Here is a 19,468-nt window from a genome sequence, read left to right on the forward strand (position 1 = left end):
TTCCTTCCATTCTGAGGAGTTGAATCATATTCTACGGTGAGTCCCAACCTGGAATCTTGTGAACTTGAAGTCTTGTGAATGTGTAACAGGTTCCTTATCTGGTTCTAGATAGTAAGTTTGTTAGATCATCAAAACATAAAGTAGAGTACTTATAGTTGAAGTACATGTAACCTATCAAGAGACTTCTTAAGAAGTTTGAATATTTTAATATCACATCTGTGAGCACTCCTTTTGATGCTAACTCTCAGTTGAAAAAGAATAATGGTGAACAGTTGCTCAGTCTAAATATGCTCAGATTATTGGGAGTCTGATGCATTTAATGAATTTTACAAGGCCTGATATAGCCCATGGTGTGTGTAAACTGAGTAGATATACTAATAATCCCAACAGAGAGCATTGGTCTGCATTAGCTAGACTAATGAAATATTTGAGAGGAACCATGAATTATGGTATCCTATATAGTGGATTTCCTTCTACGTTAGAAGGGTACAATGATGCAAACTGGATCTCTGATTCGGATGAGATAAAATCCACTAGTGGTTATATATTCACCCTTGGTGGTGGTGCAAAATCGTGGAAATCAGCTAAACAGACGATCATTGCTAGATCGACTATGGAATCAGAGTTTGTAGCTCTGGAGTTAGCTGGTTCTGAGGCTGAGTGGCTAAGAAACTTCTTAGCTAATATCCCTTTAATAAAGGACGTATTGCCTCCTGTGTCTATATACTGTGATTGCCAAGCAGCAATAGCTATAGATAAGAATAAATCTTATAATTGTAAAAGTAGACACATGAAACTGAGACATGATGTCATAAAACAACTGTTGAGAGATGGAATAATTTCAATTGACTATGTGAAGTCAGAGATAAATTTGGTCGATCCTCTGACTAAACCTGTGGGAAGAAAATTGATTCTTCAAACCTCAAAAGAGATGGGGTTAACGCCAACATGTTGTCAATAGAGATGGTAACCCAACCTATGTGATTGGAGATCCCATGAAGTAGGTTCATATGGGTAATAACAAGTCAATATTGACACTGAAGCACTAAAAGAGAGTGCTTGACTGCTACAAATTGAGAGCCTGCGTTATAACTCGTAATGAATTCATATTCCTTATGGATGGTGTATTTAAAAGCAGTATACACTTGACAAATTCACCTATATGAGAGTGGAGTGAGGCTGCTCCTATGAGATTTTGGCCTAGTCTCTAGAGCTCATTAATTACTAGGCATGTGCATGGGCTAATGGCGCAAAATCGCGTTGAACAACAAAATTGTGAGGGCCGAAATGTGATTGACCAAAATCTCTAACTTACAATAAGAATTATTGGTTCATAGAAATTATATTTCACCAGTAATTCTGTGAGTTAAATTTTATCGATCTAAATTTGGTTCATAGTCCAAAAGACACCAAACCTATTGCATTTGGACCACACAAATCCAACAAGTTTATTTTTGAAGGTCTTTAAAATAGCGGGGGGACTGTGGCAATATTTTAAAGCCCTTGGACAAATGTCTTAGCCCTTCTAGAAGGCTATGTTAAGTGGCAAAAGAAGTGTAAAAAGTGGCAAATTCCATCCGCCACTTTCTTGCCATGCACAATAAAGTTCCATGCAATTACAACTATAAATAGCCACCATTGGTTACACAATTCTCCATCATCAGAAACAAAAAGCTCTTTCTACTTAGCTTTCTTCTCTTTCTCACCTAGCTTCTCTTATTTCCAATTTAATTTATAAATTTTCTTTGTCCTTATTCTCTTTTCAATCTTGTTGGATTATTGTAATATAAATATTTTGCTGATTCTTGTATCCTCTAAATAAAATAGAGGTAAGCTTGTTTAATCCTACGGAAACATTTCACACTGCTGAAATAGTTTCTTAGGACATTGCCCAGCACGACTCAAGCTAATTCGTGTATCTACTTACAAAGAATATTATTGCAGGTTATTGTGATTTCCCCGTTGTCATTTTACTACACATACATCCAAACTGAACATCCAGTTCTTCCTTATTTCTGTTTATCAAACTACATATGGTAGAATACAATCTTACCATCATCCGCTATGATAAAAGTATGTTATAATTCAGCAAGTTGTTTTATTTATTTTCTAAGAAATATGAACGTCGCCTTTGCATTCATGATGCTAGTATTATTACAGCGTTCAACAAGTTGCCTCATGAACTCTAGTAGTGGCAATACTGGCAGCTCTTTGGCATCCTTATTGTTGCGTACACTAACTCTGTACGATATTTGAAGTCATTGTCCAAGTTTTATTCACTGTTGAATGTGCCAGAGATCTACCTATAGTACCCAAGGTTGAACAAGTTGTCTGTCACCCTTTTATCTATCTATTCAACCTTTACCATGTTGATTAAACTCTTCTAAAGTGTATGCTCTAGCCATGACAAAGTCTAAACCCCTTATCCTGTGATGACTCCGCTAGTATTTAGACCTAATGTTGTTCCATAGATGACACATACATACACAGTGAGGCACACCGTTATACACTAATGACGTCGCCTTCATAATACTTGTAGCCTATCCTATACAAGATACATATTTGCGCTTTCACCACCTCCAATGACCAGAGGCGGATTTATAGGTGTAATTATGGGGCGAATTTATAGGTGTAATTATCGGGCACGTAAACCCATGATCTCTCCGTAAAATTAGATACTTTATGTACATATTTTCTAAAATTGGTATAATATTAACGGTTGACATCCATGCTCCAAGAAGGTTAAATGGTGCACTTGGTTGAATGTTGAGTTATTGATCAAGAGGTATATGGATTAATTCCCACTTGATATATTTTTTTTCTCTTTTTTTATTTGTAGTGCACCCATTTACTAGAAATCCTAGATATGCCTCTGTCCATGAGACGTCATTCTCTTAGTCAACAACGTATGACATATAATTAATATACATTGTATATTAAATTTTGTAAATTTGTATGGTAGTAAATGTTTTACTTATATGACATCACCTGCTGCATACATTGTACTAGTTGTACTACCATACAATTAACCAACAGATATACAAGTTGCATAGAAGTATAAATAACATATATAGTTATACAATAAAAATACACAGTTATATATGCCTTTTTTACAAACTCACAAGTTGTATTCATTGTGCTAGCTACAAGTTAGGTCCCCTTGTAGATGGCTTTAAGGAAGCTACCATCAACTAACACGATAGGCCTATAAGACTCCCATCCCATTATTGATGCGTAGAGAGCTAAAAATGCATACATGAAATATCTGTCCTCTGATTTGTGCAAGCTCACAACTGAACGAATAAGACTTTCTCTAAACATTTGCCCATGAAAACACCCCCAACTACATTGGTTGTTGCTTGACGCTGTGTATAGATCTTATTCTTCAACGAGCATGTGAGGACAACGTAGAATTTGAACATTCTCTCTTCATTCAGGCTTGAAGACTAAAAATGCCACACGCAATTCTCGCTAATGCATACAAGGGAATAGCTACACAAAATAAATAAATTTATCTACTGTTAAATTAAACATACATTATATTGTACCTCGTATATCCCATTTATAATCCAATATTAAAATCCTACAAAGACGAAAGGCAAAAGTGAGGCCAATTGAAGCATGCTGAATATAAAGCAATATCAGGGAAAAAGTTCTGAACTTCATTTTTCAAGATCATTTCCAATGCATATGAAGCTTATAGATAGCCATCATTAACAAGATATTTGCCAAGATGAATGAATTTCTTTCTTTTCGGCGTGATTTTTCTTTTCTTCCTTTCCTCGGCCGCAGGGGGGGAATGGTTGGCAAAATATCCAACTTTAATGTTCAGTACGTATTACCTTTCTTTCCATCCCCATTTTTGAAAGACTTTTGGTCATCTACAGAGTTGCACACAAACCAATGATACAATGTACCCATCAAATGTTTACTTACCTTGAGGTTATCAAGTAAAGTTATGCCGCAAAATGAAAACCCTTTGGTCCTCCCTGATGGGTGCTGTATCTATTGAAAATATATCAACTATTAACATGTGGAAATCATACCAACAATTAATGTGCATAAGACATGTATAGTTACAGAAATAGAAAGAGCTAATGTAGCACTGGGAGTAATACGAACATAACCACTAGTTTTAACTCTTGTAATATAAGATGTTATACTATCTGTTGAGTGCCAACAACTCTCAAGCAAGTTAGAAATTATAATTAGTTCCTCTATTTCTTCCAGATTTTCAAGAGTAATGAACATTATGATAACAGGAAATCATGAAAAACAGACTGCCACCATCACTCAATCTATTCCTCATCAGAGCAACAAAAACATATAGTATAAGTTGTGAAGCTATTTGGACCAAACTCCTGACTTATACCCATAGCTGTGCCAGAGACAAACTCTGATCGAGTCATGCGTAGCCAATTGTTGTTTGCAGCCTCAAAACAACAAGCAAAAGGATGGATGGCGTTCAGAATATCCAACTACTACGCTCAGCATTACCTCTCTTCACCATTTGCTGAAAGACTTGGTCATCTACAACTCTTGCACATAAACCGATTATCCAGTCCATTAGAAACCCGCTAGGCTCACTGAACATTTGTCGCTGAGCATTCACACAAGCAAAGTTAAGCCGCAAAATTGAAACAACCTTTTGTCCTCTCAGGTTGCAAGGATTGTATCGATTGGAAAAAATGATTGTAACAATTGGAAGAATGATATAGGAGTTAACATATCAGATGTAACTTCTATACATAAACACCATTTTCGGAGATCCAACAACTCTCAAACAAGTAAAGGGATCGGCACAGAAAAACAGGGTCTCTGTTCTCTCAGAAGATACTGATTATTAGATTTTTTTCATTTATAAGGTAAAAAAACTTTATTAATAGTGCAGAAAATTGCTGTATGGAAGCAGTATACCAAAAGGTAGAGAATTTACAACATAATATATTCTCTACAAACAATGCCCGATCTTCTACATACACCAGAATTTCATGGGTGCACCAAAAAGAAACTAGAAAAGAGAAGTTATTCCTCAAATGTACATTGTCGTTCTCAATCCCATCAAAAGCTCTCCTATTTCTTCCCTTCTGCAGGACCCAAACGAGTACTAATGAAGCAACATCCTAGGCTCTTCAACTTCTCTTCCTTTCTTCTGAATTTCCAGCTAGAGAGTGCCTCCTTCACCGGGTCTAACATCACCCACTGCATCCCAAACTATCTTTCTAGAAAGCTTCCTAGATCCATAGAGAAGATGTGTATGTTTCCACAAACGAGGCCAATCAGAGACCAAAAAGAAAAGGAGGCCTAGCCAAAGAGAGAAAGAAAAAGGAAAAGGGATCAAGTTATAGCTTCATCAGCAATAATCAACAATTTGGGAGAGATAGACCCCCTTGACAATGGACCCTGATCTTAATTCACTCTCTTGGGTTTGACAATGGCAAGAATTAAATGACTAGAAGAAGGCATAAATTAGAGAGTCAGTGTTGTAGCCTCAGGTTACTTTTCCATACAACTACGGGGGTCATTCATTTGACCATTTAACTTTCACACCACATTATACAGTGCAACAACAAACAAAAAGATAACTAGATTTAAGAATGACTCACCAGAAAGGGAGCATCCAATGTAAAATGTATACCTCATTACTGCACTGGGGTGTTGATTTTTTGGACTCTCACAGCTTTCTGTAATCCATCAATTACGTACTTGCATGTCAGCTGATTTGGCGCAAAACCCACTTTCCTCATTCTATCTTGAAATTTCAACAATTTGGCAATATCACATTCAGCGCTTAGAAGCTTGACAATTGCATTGTAACAAACTGTGTCAAATATTCCAAATTCTTGAGCAAAGAAGCTTAACAGCGATTGCGCCTCACAGAAATTGTTTTCTCTGCAATGCCCATTTACTAAAGCTCTACAAACTTCAATATCAGGCGGCACATCAAAATCAGTCATTTCTCTCATCAAGGAATTGGCCTCCATGCTTCGGCTTACTTTACACAAACTCTTAATTATAGCTCTATATGTACCTATATCGGGCTTCAAATCTTTTGACACCATCTCAGCTTTCAAACACAAGGCCTCATCAAGGTAATTCCATCTGCAGAAAGATTCAATCAATTCCCTATAGACCATATTGTCAGGCTCATATCCATTGTCAGATACTCGATCCAATAGAGCCTTGGCCGCAAATGGTCGATTCTCCATACAAAGAGCAGCAATTAGATAGTTGTATATATCATGAGATACTACAAATCTAAACCTTTGAAGCTCTGTGACTAAATTCACAGCGGAAACTAGATTATCCTGCTTTTGATATCCTTGTACAAGAACCGAACAAGTGAACTTATCAGGGTACATCCCTTCTCCAATCATGTCATGCAAAAGAAACCGTGCTTCTTGCATCATCCCCTCTTTGCAATAACCACAAATAAGAGTGTTATACAAAATAAGATCTGGTTTTAACCCTCTGTCAGCCATTCTCAGGAACAAGTGATGAGCATCTCTCACATTTCCTTTCCTACAAAAGCCATTAATCAAACTAGTGTATGTGAACAAATCTGGTAATACGCCTCTAATGTACATAATTTGATACAAGTAGACTGCATCTTTCAATCTTTCTTTCCTACAATAGCTACTAACTAATGTATTATATGTAACTATATCAGGTTGAAACCCTTCTTCTTCCATTTTCTCCAAGAAATCATTGACCTTGTTCGCATCTTCATCCTTGCACAAGACAAGAGTTAATATATTGAAGGTACACGAATTTGGGTGCACTCCTATTCTTTCCATTTCAGCATACACTTCCCAACATTTTTTGCTATAATTCAACTTTGAAAGTCCATTTAAAAGACAGTTTATGGTAATAACACTCGGGTACATTCCATGCTTCACCGTCTTTCTAAAAGCTCTAAAACCATCTTTCACCATATTCACCTTGAGAAAAGCCTTAATTAGCATATCAAACACAACAGGGTCCCAATTGCATACACCACTAGCTGAAAGCAAACTCTCAAACACATCTACACTGACCAGTCCATCTCTCTTCAAATCAACCAATTCAGACAAAATCTTCATTGCTTGTGAAAAGTTTTTTGACCAAGTCAATATATGAATAACAAGACAGTAGTTTTGAGTGTTAGGTTTGACACCTAAATCAGTCTTGACCCAGTTGAAGAAGCTAAGAGCAGTAGATGAATCAGACTGGCATCTCAACAGAACCCTTGAGATTTCAGTGTTACTGAGATAACTAATAAGCCCATGATCTTCGATGGTTTTCTGAAGAAGGACCAAATGGCCATTGTTTTTGTTCTTTAGTGCTGAGCATATCAGACTAACAATGTTTTGAGGGTTTTGGGTTTCAGGTAGAAAGTTGTTAAGGGGATTTGAAATGGGTCTGGACCCATTATTGACTGTTAGAGTTTGGAGAAAATTTGACGATGACAATGATGTAAAATTCAATCTTGACTGCAAATTCTTGAAATCAATTAATAAATTTCCACTCGAACATGTGTATTTGATTGATTTCTGAGTTAGATTCATGGAAATATGCAAGAAAAAAATGGAGCTATACTTCAGCAAGAAAAGCTCAACTTAGACAGAAAATTACCGAAGGTAAATAGGAGATGAAATCTGAAGTTTCTGGTTCTACCATTTCCTCAAAATTCAAATTTACGCAGAACGGAGGAGTAAAGAAGGACTGCGACTCTGTCTGTTGCGCTCGGTTTGGATAGTGGAGCCAAAATTCTATTCTTAGGCGTTTGGAATTTTCAACTTCAGCTAAATATTGTCATTGAATTCTCGAATTTACTTTTTATTTTGGTGTAAAAGAAATGTCCATTTATATAATTAAGAAAAATTTAATATGTTTTTCCAAAATTAATCTTATGTACGTATCCCTAAAAAGTCTTTTACTCCTCACATTAAATTATGCTGCATCATTTAATTAAGGGTAATTTAATCATACTATCTAGTTTTGTCTAGATTTTAGTACTTCCTTAATAGGTGTGCCAAAAGTAAATTGGTAATATACAAGCCATATTTGTACTCTTTTGCAACGGCCTAAAGAAAAATATAAAGTTTCACATAAAAAAGAGCAAGTGCTTGTTGCCAAGGAGGAGACATTAGGGCATGCCATAAGCCAAGTAAAATGTAGGGAAGCCTCTTTGATTGGTATGCACGCAAGTTAAGCCTCTTACATAAAATTCAATTCATAAGGTTAGGAGTGTCAATGTAAATGGTTCGATTCAATAGCTTACTTTAAAAACCTTATTGTATGGGGTCGAATTCTGCCCACTATGGTAGCAACGACCCACGACTAAGCAATAGTTGAAGTAGAGGGGACGGCCTAAGAATGTCAGAGCGAAAGCGTGTCCTTAGGTCTCGTCGTCTCCTCTAAAGCACGTGACCTATCCCTGTATTATTTTATTATTTTCGAGGGGGTTCTCTTGTTATATAAAGGAGAATCCCAATGTTGTAAAGGTGAAGATCTTTTCAATAATAAGCTATTTTTTCTTTCTATTTCTCTCTCTCTCTCAGCAAGCTTTCTCTGACTCTCTCTCGAATATCCAAGTTGTTGAAACAATCACAAGCATAATACATATTTCTAGGTCTAATTATATTCGATTACGATTTACCTTTGATTCATTTTGAATGTTTTCGCTTACAAAGTAATTAGTATCTTTTGAGCCAAACAATTTGGCGCCGTCTGTGGGAATTTCGGCAATCGAAATCATAGTTTGCACCTAGAACATCAAAAATAAACCACCTTCCTTCACACCCTACTGAAATCGAAAAATAGCGGAAAATGACGCAAGATTGAAAGCAATAGCAGGCGTCACAACCAACCTCATAGGCCCCCTCAACGAGGCCGGCAGAGAAAACATCTTGAGCACAACACCTGGTAGCACTCAAGAGGGAGAAATCTCACCCTCCCCATCTGAAGATCTGACGATCATGCAAGAAAAGGGGGCTTCCACGTCTGTTGTCACGACCCGGATTTCCCACCCTCGAGGGTCGTGATGGCACCTACTAATAGGAGCTAGGCAAGCCAACTTAATTAATAAATTCATTAAACACATGTTCCTTTTTAACAATTAACGGTATTAAATAAAGGTGACGGAATTAAAATCATTAGCGGAAGACTTAAATGTAGATAGATGGTCGATAATACAGAAGTTCCAACACATATATCTCTACCCCGGGACTGGAGTCACATACTCACGAACATCTAAGGAGTACTACATACAAAGTCTGAAAGAAACATAATCTGTTTATCTCGAGCACAATGAGATGACAGCCAAATGTAAAGATAGAAGGGAGACGTCGGGCCTGCGGACTCCTGCAAGCTACCTTGGGTCTCTCTGGACTGAAGGTTCGCCCCCGTGCTAAGCTGCTGCTGCAGCTGCTGCTCAATACCTGGACCTGTGCAAAAATGCACAGAGTGTAGCATCAGCACAACCGACCCCATGTGCTGGTAAGTGCCTAGCCTAACCCCGGCGAAGTAGTGACGAGGCTAGACTGGACCCCACATAAACCTGTGCAATTATAAATATACAGCAGAAATCGAAGTACAAGGCAACTAACAGTATGGGAGGGGAAACATGCTGTGGGGGATAACAATATTAACAGTAAATCCAAAGTAATCAATCTAGGTGCAATTTATAATTTCCGACGATCAAGAAACTAATACCAACACCAAACACATTTGTATCACTAACTGTTGCGGCGCGCAACCCGACCCTAATATATTTCAACACTGTTGCGGCGTGCAACCCGATCCACAATTATCACTGTTGCGGCGTGCAACCCGATCCACAATTGTCACTGTTGCGGCGTGCAACCCGATCCACAATTATCACTGTTGCGGTGTGCAACCCGATCCACAATTATCACTGTTGCGGCGTGCAACCCGATCCACAATTATCACTGTTGCGGTGTGAAACCCGATCCACAATTATCACTGTTGCGGCGTGTAAACCGATCCGTAATGTCTACCTCTCAACCTTGCCCAAGCAACAGTCACAAATAAAGGGCAGGGAGTGAACAAGTATATAGAAGGAAATCCCAACAAGGGTACACAAACAACCAATAATGACCATGCAAGAGTAAATCGTTATTTCTCTTTTTCTTTCATTTTCATATCCTAGTTCTCATTAGCACTCGTGACAAGCTCCAAGGCATTTCTCATCTCATATACTCTCACCATTTATGTTTCAGACCGAGCCAATGCTCCACGAAGTTCCACGATCACAATATCTTTCACAAGGTGTTTACAACGCATAGAAGCCATCAATTAAGCATGGAAGGCATAACAATATCCAAACAATCCACATATAAGGAATCAAGGTCATGCTAGACCCCAATGTATAGGAACTCGTCACCATGCCTATACATCGTACTCGATCATTTAGCAATTAGCAAACAAGACTCGACTCCTATTCCCTCAAGCTAGGGTTAAACCAAACACTTACCTCAACTTCCACGGCCAATACAATCCTCCACAATCGCTTTCCCTCTCGAATTCGGCTCCAACTCAACCAAATCTATGCAATAAGGACTTCATATTATCAATGTGTGCTAAACAAATCAAACCCATTACCCCAAAAGGTCAAAAATGCCCCCGGGCCCACATGGTCAAAACCCGAGGTTCGAACCAAAACCCGATTACCCATTCCCCCATGAACTCAAATATGTAAGTTATTTTGGAATCGGACCTCAAATTGAGGTCCAAAACCCCCAATTTTAGAAAACCTAGGTTCTACCCTAAATTCCCAATTTCCCCATTAAAATCTTTGTTTTGAAGTTGAAATTATGTTTAAGGATGCTAAGGAGTTTAGAAAATCAGTTAGAAATCACTTACCAATCGTTTTGAAGAAGTAGAATCGTTTGAAAAATCGCCTCTTATATTTTGGGTTTTGAAAAAGTGAAAAAAATGACTGAAAATCCCGACTTTATATACTGTACTGAAGACCCGGCGCGGACCGCACAAAAATGCCCCGCGGCCGCGCCAAGGAAGAGTGGGGAAACCACTCTCTGAACCTACCCAGCGCGGACCGCACTGTTTTGGAGCGCGACCGCGCTGGAGGAATGAACCCAAATCCCACTCTCTGAATCTCCCAGCGCGGACCGCGCTGGTCGAACTGGAATTCACTGGCCGTCTGAACCTAGCCACGCGGACCGCGTAGAAATGCACCGCGGCCGCGCGCTTCCAGCGCGGACCGCGGCCGCGCTGGGGGCCTGCAACACCTGAACCTGCAACCATCTGTTATTTCTAGCCTAAGACCTCCCGGGACCTACTGAAAACTCACCCGAGTCCTCTAGGCTCCAAACCGAACATACATATAAACTCAAAAACATCCTACGGACTCATCCGTGCGATCAAATCGCCCAAACAATATCATAATCATCAAATTAGGCCTCTAGACCCAGGATTTCCTTCCAATTCTCATAGAACATCAAGTTTAGAATTTTTAGTCCAAAACACGTCAAACGACGTCCAAATTCAACCAAACTTTACAGAAAGTACTCAAACCGTATATAAGACTTGTACCGGGCGTCGGAACCAAAATACGAGCCCGATACCACAGTCTTTTAATCAAATTTCATTTCCAATTTCCTTAATTATTTTCAGAAAACAATTTCACACAAAAATTCATTTCTCGGGATTGGGACCTCGGAATTTGATTCCGGGCATACACCCAAGTCCCATATTTTCCTACGGACCCTCCGGGACCGTCAATCACGGGTCCGGGTCCGTTTTCCCAAAACGTTGACCGAAGTCAAACTTAATCAACTAAATACCAAGATTTAACAATTTTTCTCACAATTTCATATTTAAACTTTTCCGGCTATGCGCCCGAACTGCGCACACAACTCGAGGCAACCCCAAATGAGGTTTCCAGGGCCTCAGAAGTACAGAGGGAGTAGGAATACAGGTGATGACCCTTTGGGTCGTCACATTCTCCACCTCTAAAACAACCATTCGTCCTCGAACGGACAAAAGAAAGGAGTACCTGAGTCGGGGAAAAGATGGGGATAACGGCTCCGCATATCAGACTCGGACTCCCAGGTCGATGCCTCAGGAGGCTGACCTCTCCACTGAACACGGACATAAGGAAAACTCTTGGATCTCAACTGACGAACCTGCCGGTCCAGAATAGCTACCGGCTCCTCCTCGTAGGATACGTCCTTGTCCAACTGGACAGTACTGAAATCTAACACGTGGGTAGGATCGCCGTGATACTCCGAAGCATGGATACATGGAAAACTGGATGCACGGCTGATAAGCTGGGCGGCAACGCAAGTCTATAAGCCACCTCTCCCACTCGATCAAGAATATCAAATGGGCCAATGTACCTAGGGCTAAGCTTGCCCTTCTTCCCAAATCTCATCACGCCCTTCATAGGCGACACTCGGAGCAATACCCGCTCGCCAACCATGAAAGCTACATCTCGAACCTTACGGTCTGCATAACTCTTCTGCCTAGACTGAGCTGAACGAAGCCTCTCCTGAATGATCTTGACCTTGTCCAAGGCCTCTTGAACCAAATCCGTACCTATCAACCGAGCCTCTCCCACTCAAACCATCCAACCGGAGACCGACATCGCCTACCATATAAAGCCTCATAAGGAGCCATCTGGATGCTCGACTGGTAGCTGTTGTTGTAAGCAAACACCGCCAAAGGCAAGAACTGATCCCACGAACCTCCAAAATCAATAACACAAGCTCGGAGCATATCCTCCAAAATCTGAATAGTCCGCTCGGACTGACCATCCGTCTGGGGATGAAATGCGGTGCTCAAATCTACCCGTGTGCCCAACTCTCGCTGAACTGCTCTCCAGAAGCGTGAGGTAAACTGCGTACCCCGATCCGAAATGATAGACACGGGCACACCATGAAGGCGAACAATCTCCTGAACATAGATCTCAGCGAACCTCTCAGAAGAATAGGAGACTGCCACAGGAATAAAATGCGCTGACTTGGTCAGCCTATCAACAATAACCCATATCGCATCAAACTTCTTCTGGGTAAACGGAAGTCCAGTAACAAAGTCCATAGTAGTCCGCTCCCATTTCCACTCGGGAAGCTCAATCCTCGGATGTAAACCACCAAGCCTCTGATGCTCGTACTTAACCTGCTGACAATTCAAACAACAAGCCACATATGCTACGATATCCTTCTTCATCCTACGCCACCAATAATGCTGCCGCAAGTCCTGATACATCTTCACGGCGCCCGGGTGAATAGAGTACCTGGAGCTATGGGCCTCCTCTAAAATCAACTCTCGAAGCCCATCCACATTGGGCACACAAACTCGCCCCTGCAATCTTAAAACTCCATCCGCATCTAAGGTAACCTGCTTGGCACCTCCTCGCTGCACCGTCTCTCTAAGGACACATAAATGGGGATCATCAAACTGCCGATCACGGATACGCTCCAATAACGAAGAATGAGCAACCGTGCAAGCTAACACACGACTGGGCTCAGAAACATCCAGTCTCACGAACTGATTGGCTAAAGCCTGAACATCCAAAGAAAGCGGCCTCTGACTGACTGGAATATAAGCAAGACTGCCCATACTGGCTGACTTCCTACTCAAAGCGTCGGCCACCACATTGGCCTTCCCCGGATGATATAAAATAGTGACATCATAATCCTTCAACAAATCCAACCACCTCCTCTGCCTCAAATTCAACTCCTTCTGCTTGAACAAGTACTGAAGACTCTTGTGGTCGGTGAACACCTCACATGCCACGCCATACAAATAGTGCCTCCAAATCTTCAAGGCGTGGACAAGCTGCCAACTCTAAATCATGCACTGGATAGTTTTTCTCATGAATCTTCAACTGCCTCGAAGCATAGGCTATGACCTTGCCATCCTGCATCAATACTGCACCAAGTCCAATTCGGTAAGCATCATAATAGACGGTATAAGGCCCAGATCCTATGGGCAAGACCAACACCGGTGCCGTAGTCAGGGCTGTCTTGAGCTTCTAAAAGCTCGCCTCACACTCCTCCGACCATCTGAACTGGGCACCCTTCTGGGTCAACCTGGTCATCGGGGCTGCAATAGATGAAAACCCCTCCACAAACCGACGGTAGTAGCCTGCTAACCCCAAGAAACTCCGAATCTCCGTAGCTGATGCTGGTCTAGGCCAGTTCTTGACTGCCCCTATCTTCTTTGGGTCCACCTGAATACCCTCAGCTGATACAACGTGACCCAGAAATGCTACTGAACTCAGCCAGAACTCACACTTGGAGAACTTGGCATATAACTGACTGTCCCTCAGAGTTTGAAGAACCACTCTAAGGTGCTGCTCGTGCTCCTCCTGGCTGCGGGAGTACACCAAAATATCATCAATAAAGACTATCACGAACATGTCCAAATATGGCCTGAACACTCGGTTCATCAACTCCATGAATGCTGCTGGGGCATTGGTCAACCCAAACGACATGACCAAGAACTCGTAATGCCCGTACCGAGTACGGAAAGCTGTCTTAGGGACATCGGATGCCCTAATCCTCAACTGGTGGTAGCCAGATCTCAAGTCAATCTTGGAAAATACCCTGGCACCCTGAAGCTGGTCGAACAAATCATCAATCTTCGGCAGTGGATACTTATTCTTAATTGTTACCTTATTCAATTGCCGGTAATCTATACACATCCACATCGACCCATCCTTCTTCTTGACGACTAACACTGGCGCGCCCCAAGGCGAAACGTTGGGTCTAATGAAACCCTTATCTAACAGATCCTGCAATTGGTCTTTTAACTCCTTCAGCTCCGGCGGGGCCATACGATATGGCGGAATAGAAATGGGCTGGGTGCCTAGAGCCAAATCAATACAGAAATTGATATCTCTATCGGGTGGCATACCCGGCAGGTCCGAAGGAAAAATATCGGGAAACTCCCGGACAATAGGCACAAAATCTATGGGAGGGACCTCAGCACTGGAATCACGAACATAGGCCAAATAGGCCAGACACCCCTTCTCGACCATACGTCGAGCCTTCACGTACGATATAACACTACGGGTAGAATGACCTGGAGTCCCCCTCCACTCTAAGCGAGGCATACCCGGTAAGGCTAAAGTCACGGTCTTGGCATGGCAGTCCAAGATAGCGTGATAGGGTGATAACCAATCCGTACCCAGGATGATATCAAAGTCAACAATATCTAAGAGCAACAAGTCTACACGGGTCTCAAGACCCCCAATCACTACAACACACGAACGATGGACTCGGTCGACCACGATAGAGTCACCCACCGGTGTAGACACATATACAGGAATACCCAAAGCATCACTAGGCATGACCAAGCATGGTGCGAAATAAGATGAAACATATGAATACGTAGATCCTGGATCAAATAGTACTGAAGCATCTCGATCACAAACCAGAACTGTACCTGTGATCACCGCATCTGAGGCCTCTGCCTCGGGCCTAGCCTGGAGTGCCTAGCAACGGGGCTGAGCCCTACTACCCAGAACTGTATCCCTAGGTCGATCTGCTGCTAGCTGACCTCCGCCCCTAGCGGTCTGACCCCATCTCTATAGCCTTTACCTCCACCTCTATGGCCTCTACCTCCACCTCTAGCTGGCTGTGGAGCATCCGATGCCTGAATCATAGGACGGGGACCCTGCTGCTGCGACTGAGTACCCCTCAATCTCGGGCAAGCTCTCCTGATGTGACCATACTCACCACACTCATAACACCCCTCTGAACGCTGTGGCTGGCCCTGGCGACCTGAATGACCTCCACGGAAACTCTGAAGTGGCGGTGCGCTAATGGGAGCTGACGGTACACTGAGGGACTACTGATCAGAATAATGCCCACGGTAACCACGATCACTTGGGGCACCCTGAGAAACCTGGAGGGCTGACTGGAAAGGCCTGGAGGGCTGACCCCTATCATAAGAATCCCTGCCTCCAGATGAGGCACCACTGAAACGACCTGAGTGACGGGGTCTCTTGTCTGCTCCATGGCTACCCCCCTGTGCCAGAACCATCTAAACTCGACGGGCCACATTGGCCGCCTCCTGAAAGCTGATCTCACTACCAGTCTCCCTAGCCATCTGGAGACGAATCGGCTGAATCAAACCATCAATAAATTCCTCTCCCTCTCCCTCTCAATGGGGAGTATGACAAGAGCATGGCGAGCTAGATCGATAAACCAGGTCTCATATTGAGTGACCGTCATAGACCCTTGCTGGAGGCCCTCAAAATGCCTCCGATAAGCCTCCCTCTGAGTAACGGGAAGAAACTTCTCCAGAAACAACTCTGAAAACTGATCCCAAGTCAAAGGCAGCGACCCCGCTGGTCTGGCTAAACAGAAATCCCTCCACCAAGTCTTGGCGGACCCAAATAAACGGAACGCGGCAAAATCAACTCCATTGGACTCCACAATGCCCATGTTCCGAAGAACCTCGTGGCAGCTATATAAGAAATCCTGGGGGTCCTCTGAAGAAGCACAGCTGAAAGTGGTGGTGAAGAGCTTGGTGAACCTATCCAGTCTCCACGAAGCATCTGCAGACATAGCCGCTCCATCGCCGGTCTGAGTCATAATACCCGACTGAGCTGCCACAACTGGCTGAACCACTGGAACCTGAGCCTGGGGAGCTACCTGCTCCGGAGTACGTGCAGCAGGAGTTTGAACTCTTCCTCCAGCCTGGGAAGTGGCTGGTGCTACTGGAAGCAAACCCACTCTAGTGACGCTCTCCACAAAGCCTACCAATCTGATCAAAGCGTCCTGAAGAACTGGGGTGGCTATAAACCCCTCTGGGACCTGAGCTGGGCCTACTGGCGCTGCTGGGACTGGGGCCGGAACCTCCTCGTCAAAACTGACCTGAGGCTCCACCGCTGGTGCTGCTGCTCAGGGCTGAGCTCTGCCCCTACCTCGGCCTCTAGCACGGCCTCGTCCTCTGCCCCTAGCGGGAGCTGCGTGGGGCTCGGACTGCTGGTCTGAAGATGAGGAAGCGCTTGTTCTCGCCATTCTCCGAGGAAACAGAGTAGAAGTTCAATTAGCATTGAGAAACCAAACCGCACGACAAGAAAGAACAAAGGAGAGATTTTTCCTAACTTGACAGCCTTTGGGAATAAGTACAGACGTCTCCGTACCGATCCCTCAGACTCTACAAAGCTTGTCCGTGAGTTGTGAGACCTATGTAACCTAGAGCTCTGATACCAACTTGTCACGGCCCGGATTTTCCACCCTCGAGGGTCGTGATGGCGCCTACTAATAGGAGCTAGGCAAGCCAACTTAATTAATAAATTCATTAAACACATGTTCCTTTTTAACAATTAATGGTATTAAATAAAGGTGACGGAATTAAAATCATTAGCGGAAGACTTAAATGTAGATAGATGGTCGATAATACAGAAGTTCCAACACATATATCTCTACCCCGAGACTGGAGTCACATACTCACGAACATCTAAGGAGTACTACATACAAAGTCTGAAAGAAACATAATCTGTTTATCTCGGGCACAATGAGATGGCAGCCAAATGTAAAGATAGAAGGGAGACGCCGGGCCTGCGGATGTCTGCAAGCCACCTCGGGTTTCTCTGGACTGAAGGTTCGCCCCCGTGCTAAGGCTGCTGCTGCTCAATACCTGGACCTGAAAAATGCACAGAGTGTAGCATCAGCACAACCGACCCCATGTGCTGGTAAGTGCCTAGCCTAACCCCGGGGAAGTAGTGACGAGGCTAGACTGGACCCCACATAAACCTGTGCAATTATAAATATACAGCAGAAATCAAAGTACAAGGCAACTAACAGTATGGGAGGGGAAACATGCTGTGGGGGATAACAATATTAACAGTAAATCCAAAGTAATCAATCTAGGTGCAATTTATAATTTCCGATGATCAAGAAACTAATACCAACACCAAACACATTTGTATCACTAACTGTTGCGGCGCGCAACCCGACCCTAATATATTTCAACACTGTTGCGGCGTGCAACCCGATCCACAATTATCACTGTTGCGGCGTGCAACCCGATCCGTAATGTCTACCTCTCAACCTTGCCCAAGCAACAGTCACAAATAAAGGGCAGGGAGTGAACAAGTATTTGGAAGGAAATCCCAACAAGGGTACACAAACAACCAATAATGACCATGCAAGAGTAAATCGTTATTTCTCTTTTTCTTTCATTTTCATATCCTAGTTCTCATTAGCACTCGTGACAAGCTCCAAGGCATTTCTCATCTCATATACTCTCACCATTTATGTTTCAGACCGAGCCAATGCTCCACAAAGTTCCACGATCACAATATCTTTCACAAGGTGTTTACAACGCATAGAAGCCATCAATTAAGCATAGAAGGCATAACAATATCCAAACAATCCACATATAAGGACTCACGGTCATGCTAGACCCCAATGTATAGGAACTCGTCACCATGCCTATACATCGTACTCGATCATTTAGCAATTAGCAAACAAGACTCGACTCCTATTCCCTCAAGCTAGGGTTAAACCAAACACTTACCTCAACTTCCACAACCAATACAATCCTCCACAATCGCTTTCCCTCTCAAATTCGGCTCCAACTCAACCAAATCTATGCAATAAGGACTTCATGTTATCAATGTGTGCTAAACAAATCAAACCCAATGACTAATTATAGCTTTTTCATCAATTTACCCCAAAAGGTCAAAAATAGTTATTTTGGAATCGGACCTCGAATTGAGGTCCAAAACCCCCAATTTTAGAAAACCTAGGTTCTACCCAAAATTCCCAATTTCCCCATTAAAATCTTTGTTTTGAAGTTGAAATTATGTTTAAGGATGTTAAGGAGTTTAGAAAATCACTTAGAAATCACTTACCAATCGTTTTGAAGAAGTAGAATCGTTTGGAAAATCGCCTCTTATGTTTTGGGTTTTGAAAAAGTGAAAAAAATGACTGAAAATCTCGACTTTATATACTGTACTGAAGACCCGGCGCGGACCGCACAAAAATGCCCCGCGGCCGCGCTGAGGAAGAGTGGGGAAACCACTCTCTGAACCTACCCAGCGCGGACCACACTGTTCTGGAGCGCGACCGCGCTGGAGGAATGAACCCAAATCCCACTCTCTGAATCTCCCAGCGCGGACCGCGCTGATATGGCACGCGGCCGCGCTGGTCGAACTGAAATTCACTGGCCCTCTGAACCTAGCCACGCGGACCGCGCAGAAATGCACTGCGGCCACGCGGCTTCCAGCGCGGACCACACGGAAATGACCGCGGCCGCACTGGGGGCCTGCAACACCTGAACCTGGAACCATCTGATATTTCTAGCCTAAGACCTCCCGGGACCTACTCAAAACTCACCCGAGCCCTCGGGGCTCCAAACCGAACATACATTGTCACACCTCTTTTTTTACACACCTACCCCGAAGGATAAATGTATAAGGGAGTTTTTCCATTTAAAGTGATATTATTCGAAATTGGATTATTTATTTATTTTATAGAGTCGC

At 42.7% G+C, this 19,468-nt stretch overlaps 2 protein-coding genes across 3 annotated transcripts; both read right to left on the reverse strand.

Annotated features, from left to right (window-relative positions):
• LOC109229494 (pentatricopeptide repeat-containing protein At5g40400) lies at window positions 4,849-7,757 on the reverse strand. Of its 2 annotated transcripts, none has more exons than XM_019394953.1 (2): window positions 5,639-7,757; window positions 4,849-5,304 (listed from the first exon to the last, which is right to left on the reverse strand). In XM_019394953.1, exon 1 carries the CDS (start codon window positions 7,545-7,547, stop codon window positions 5,643-5,645), a length of 1,905 nt encoding a protein of 634 aa, XP_019250498.1. In that variant the 5' UTR covers window positions 7,548-7,757; the 3' UTR covers window positions 4,849-5,304; window positions 5,639-5,642. The 2 variants fall into 2 exon arrangements, with proteins under 2 accessions (XP_019250498.1, XP_019250499.1); XM_019394954.1 differs by having other exon boundaries at window positions 5,607-7,757.
• Window positions 7,992-14,671, reverse strand: LOC109230273 (RNA-directed DNA polymerase homolog). The gene is made up of 3 exons (XM_019395789.1): window positions 14,222-14,671; window positions 9,357-9,428; window positions 7,992-8,066 (listed from the first exon to the last, which is right to left on the reverse strand). The coding sequence occupies exons 1-3, from the start codon at window positions 14,669-14,671 to the stop codon at window positions 7,992-7,994; spliced, it is 597 nt and encodes a 198-aa protein (XP_019251334.1).

Source organism: Nicotiana attenuata, chromosome 7, assembly GCF_001879085.1.
Source record: "Nicotiana attenuata strain UT chromosome 7, NIATTr2, whole genome shotgun sequence".
Taxonomy (NCBI): Eukaryota; Viridiplantae; Streptophyta; class Magnoliopsida; order Solanales; family Solanaceae; genus Nicotiana; species Nicotiana attenuata.

Coding starts and splice junctions, on each gene's coding strand:
- LOC109229494 (XM_019394953.1), bottom strand. CDS start 7,547: ATGAATCTAACTCAGAAATCAATCAAATACACATGTTCGAGTGGAAAT.
- LOC109230273 (XM_019395789.1), bottom strand. CDS start 14,671: ATGTGTATAGATTACCGGCAATTGAATAAGGTAACAATTAAGAATAAG. Junction 9,429..14,221: donor CAGTAGCATTTCTGGGTCAC/GTTGTATCAGCT, acceptor ATTTTTGCACAG/GTCCAGGTATTGAGCAGCAG. Junction 8,067..9,356: donor TCAGTCCAGAGAGACCCAAG/GTAGCTTGCAGG, acceptor ATTTTTCTTTAG/GCCGTTGCAAAAGAGTACAA.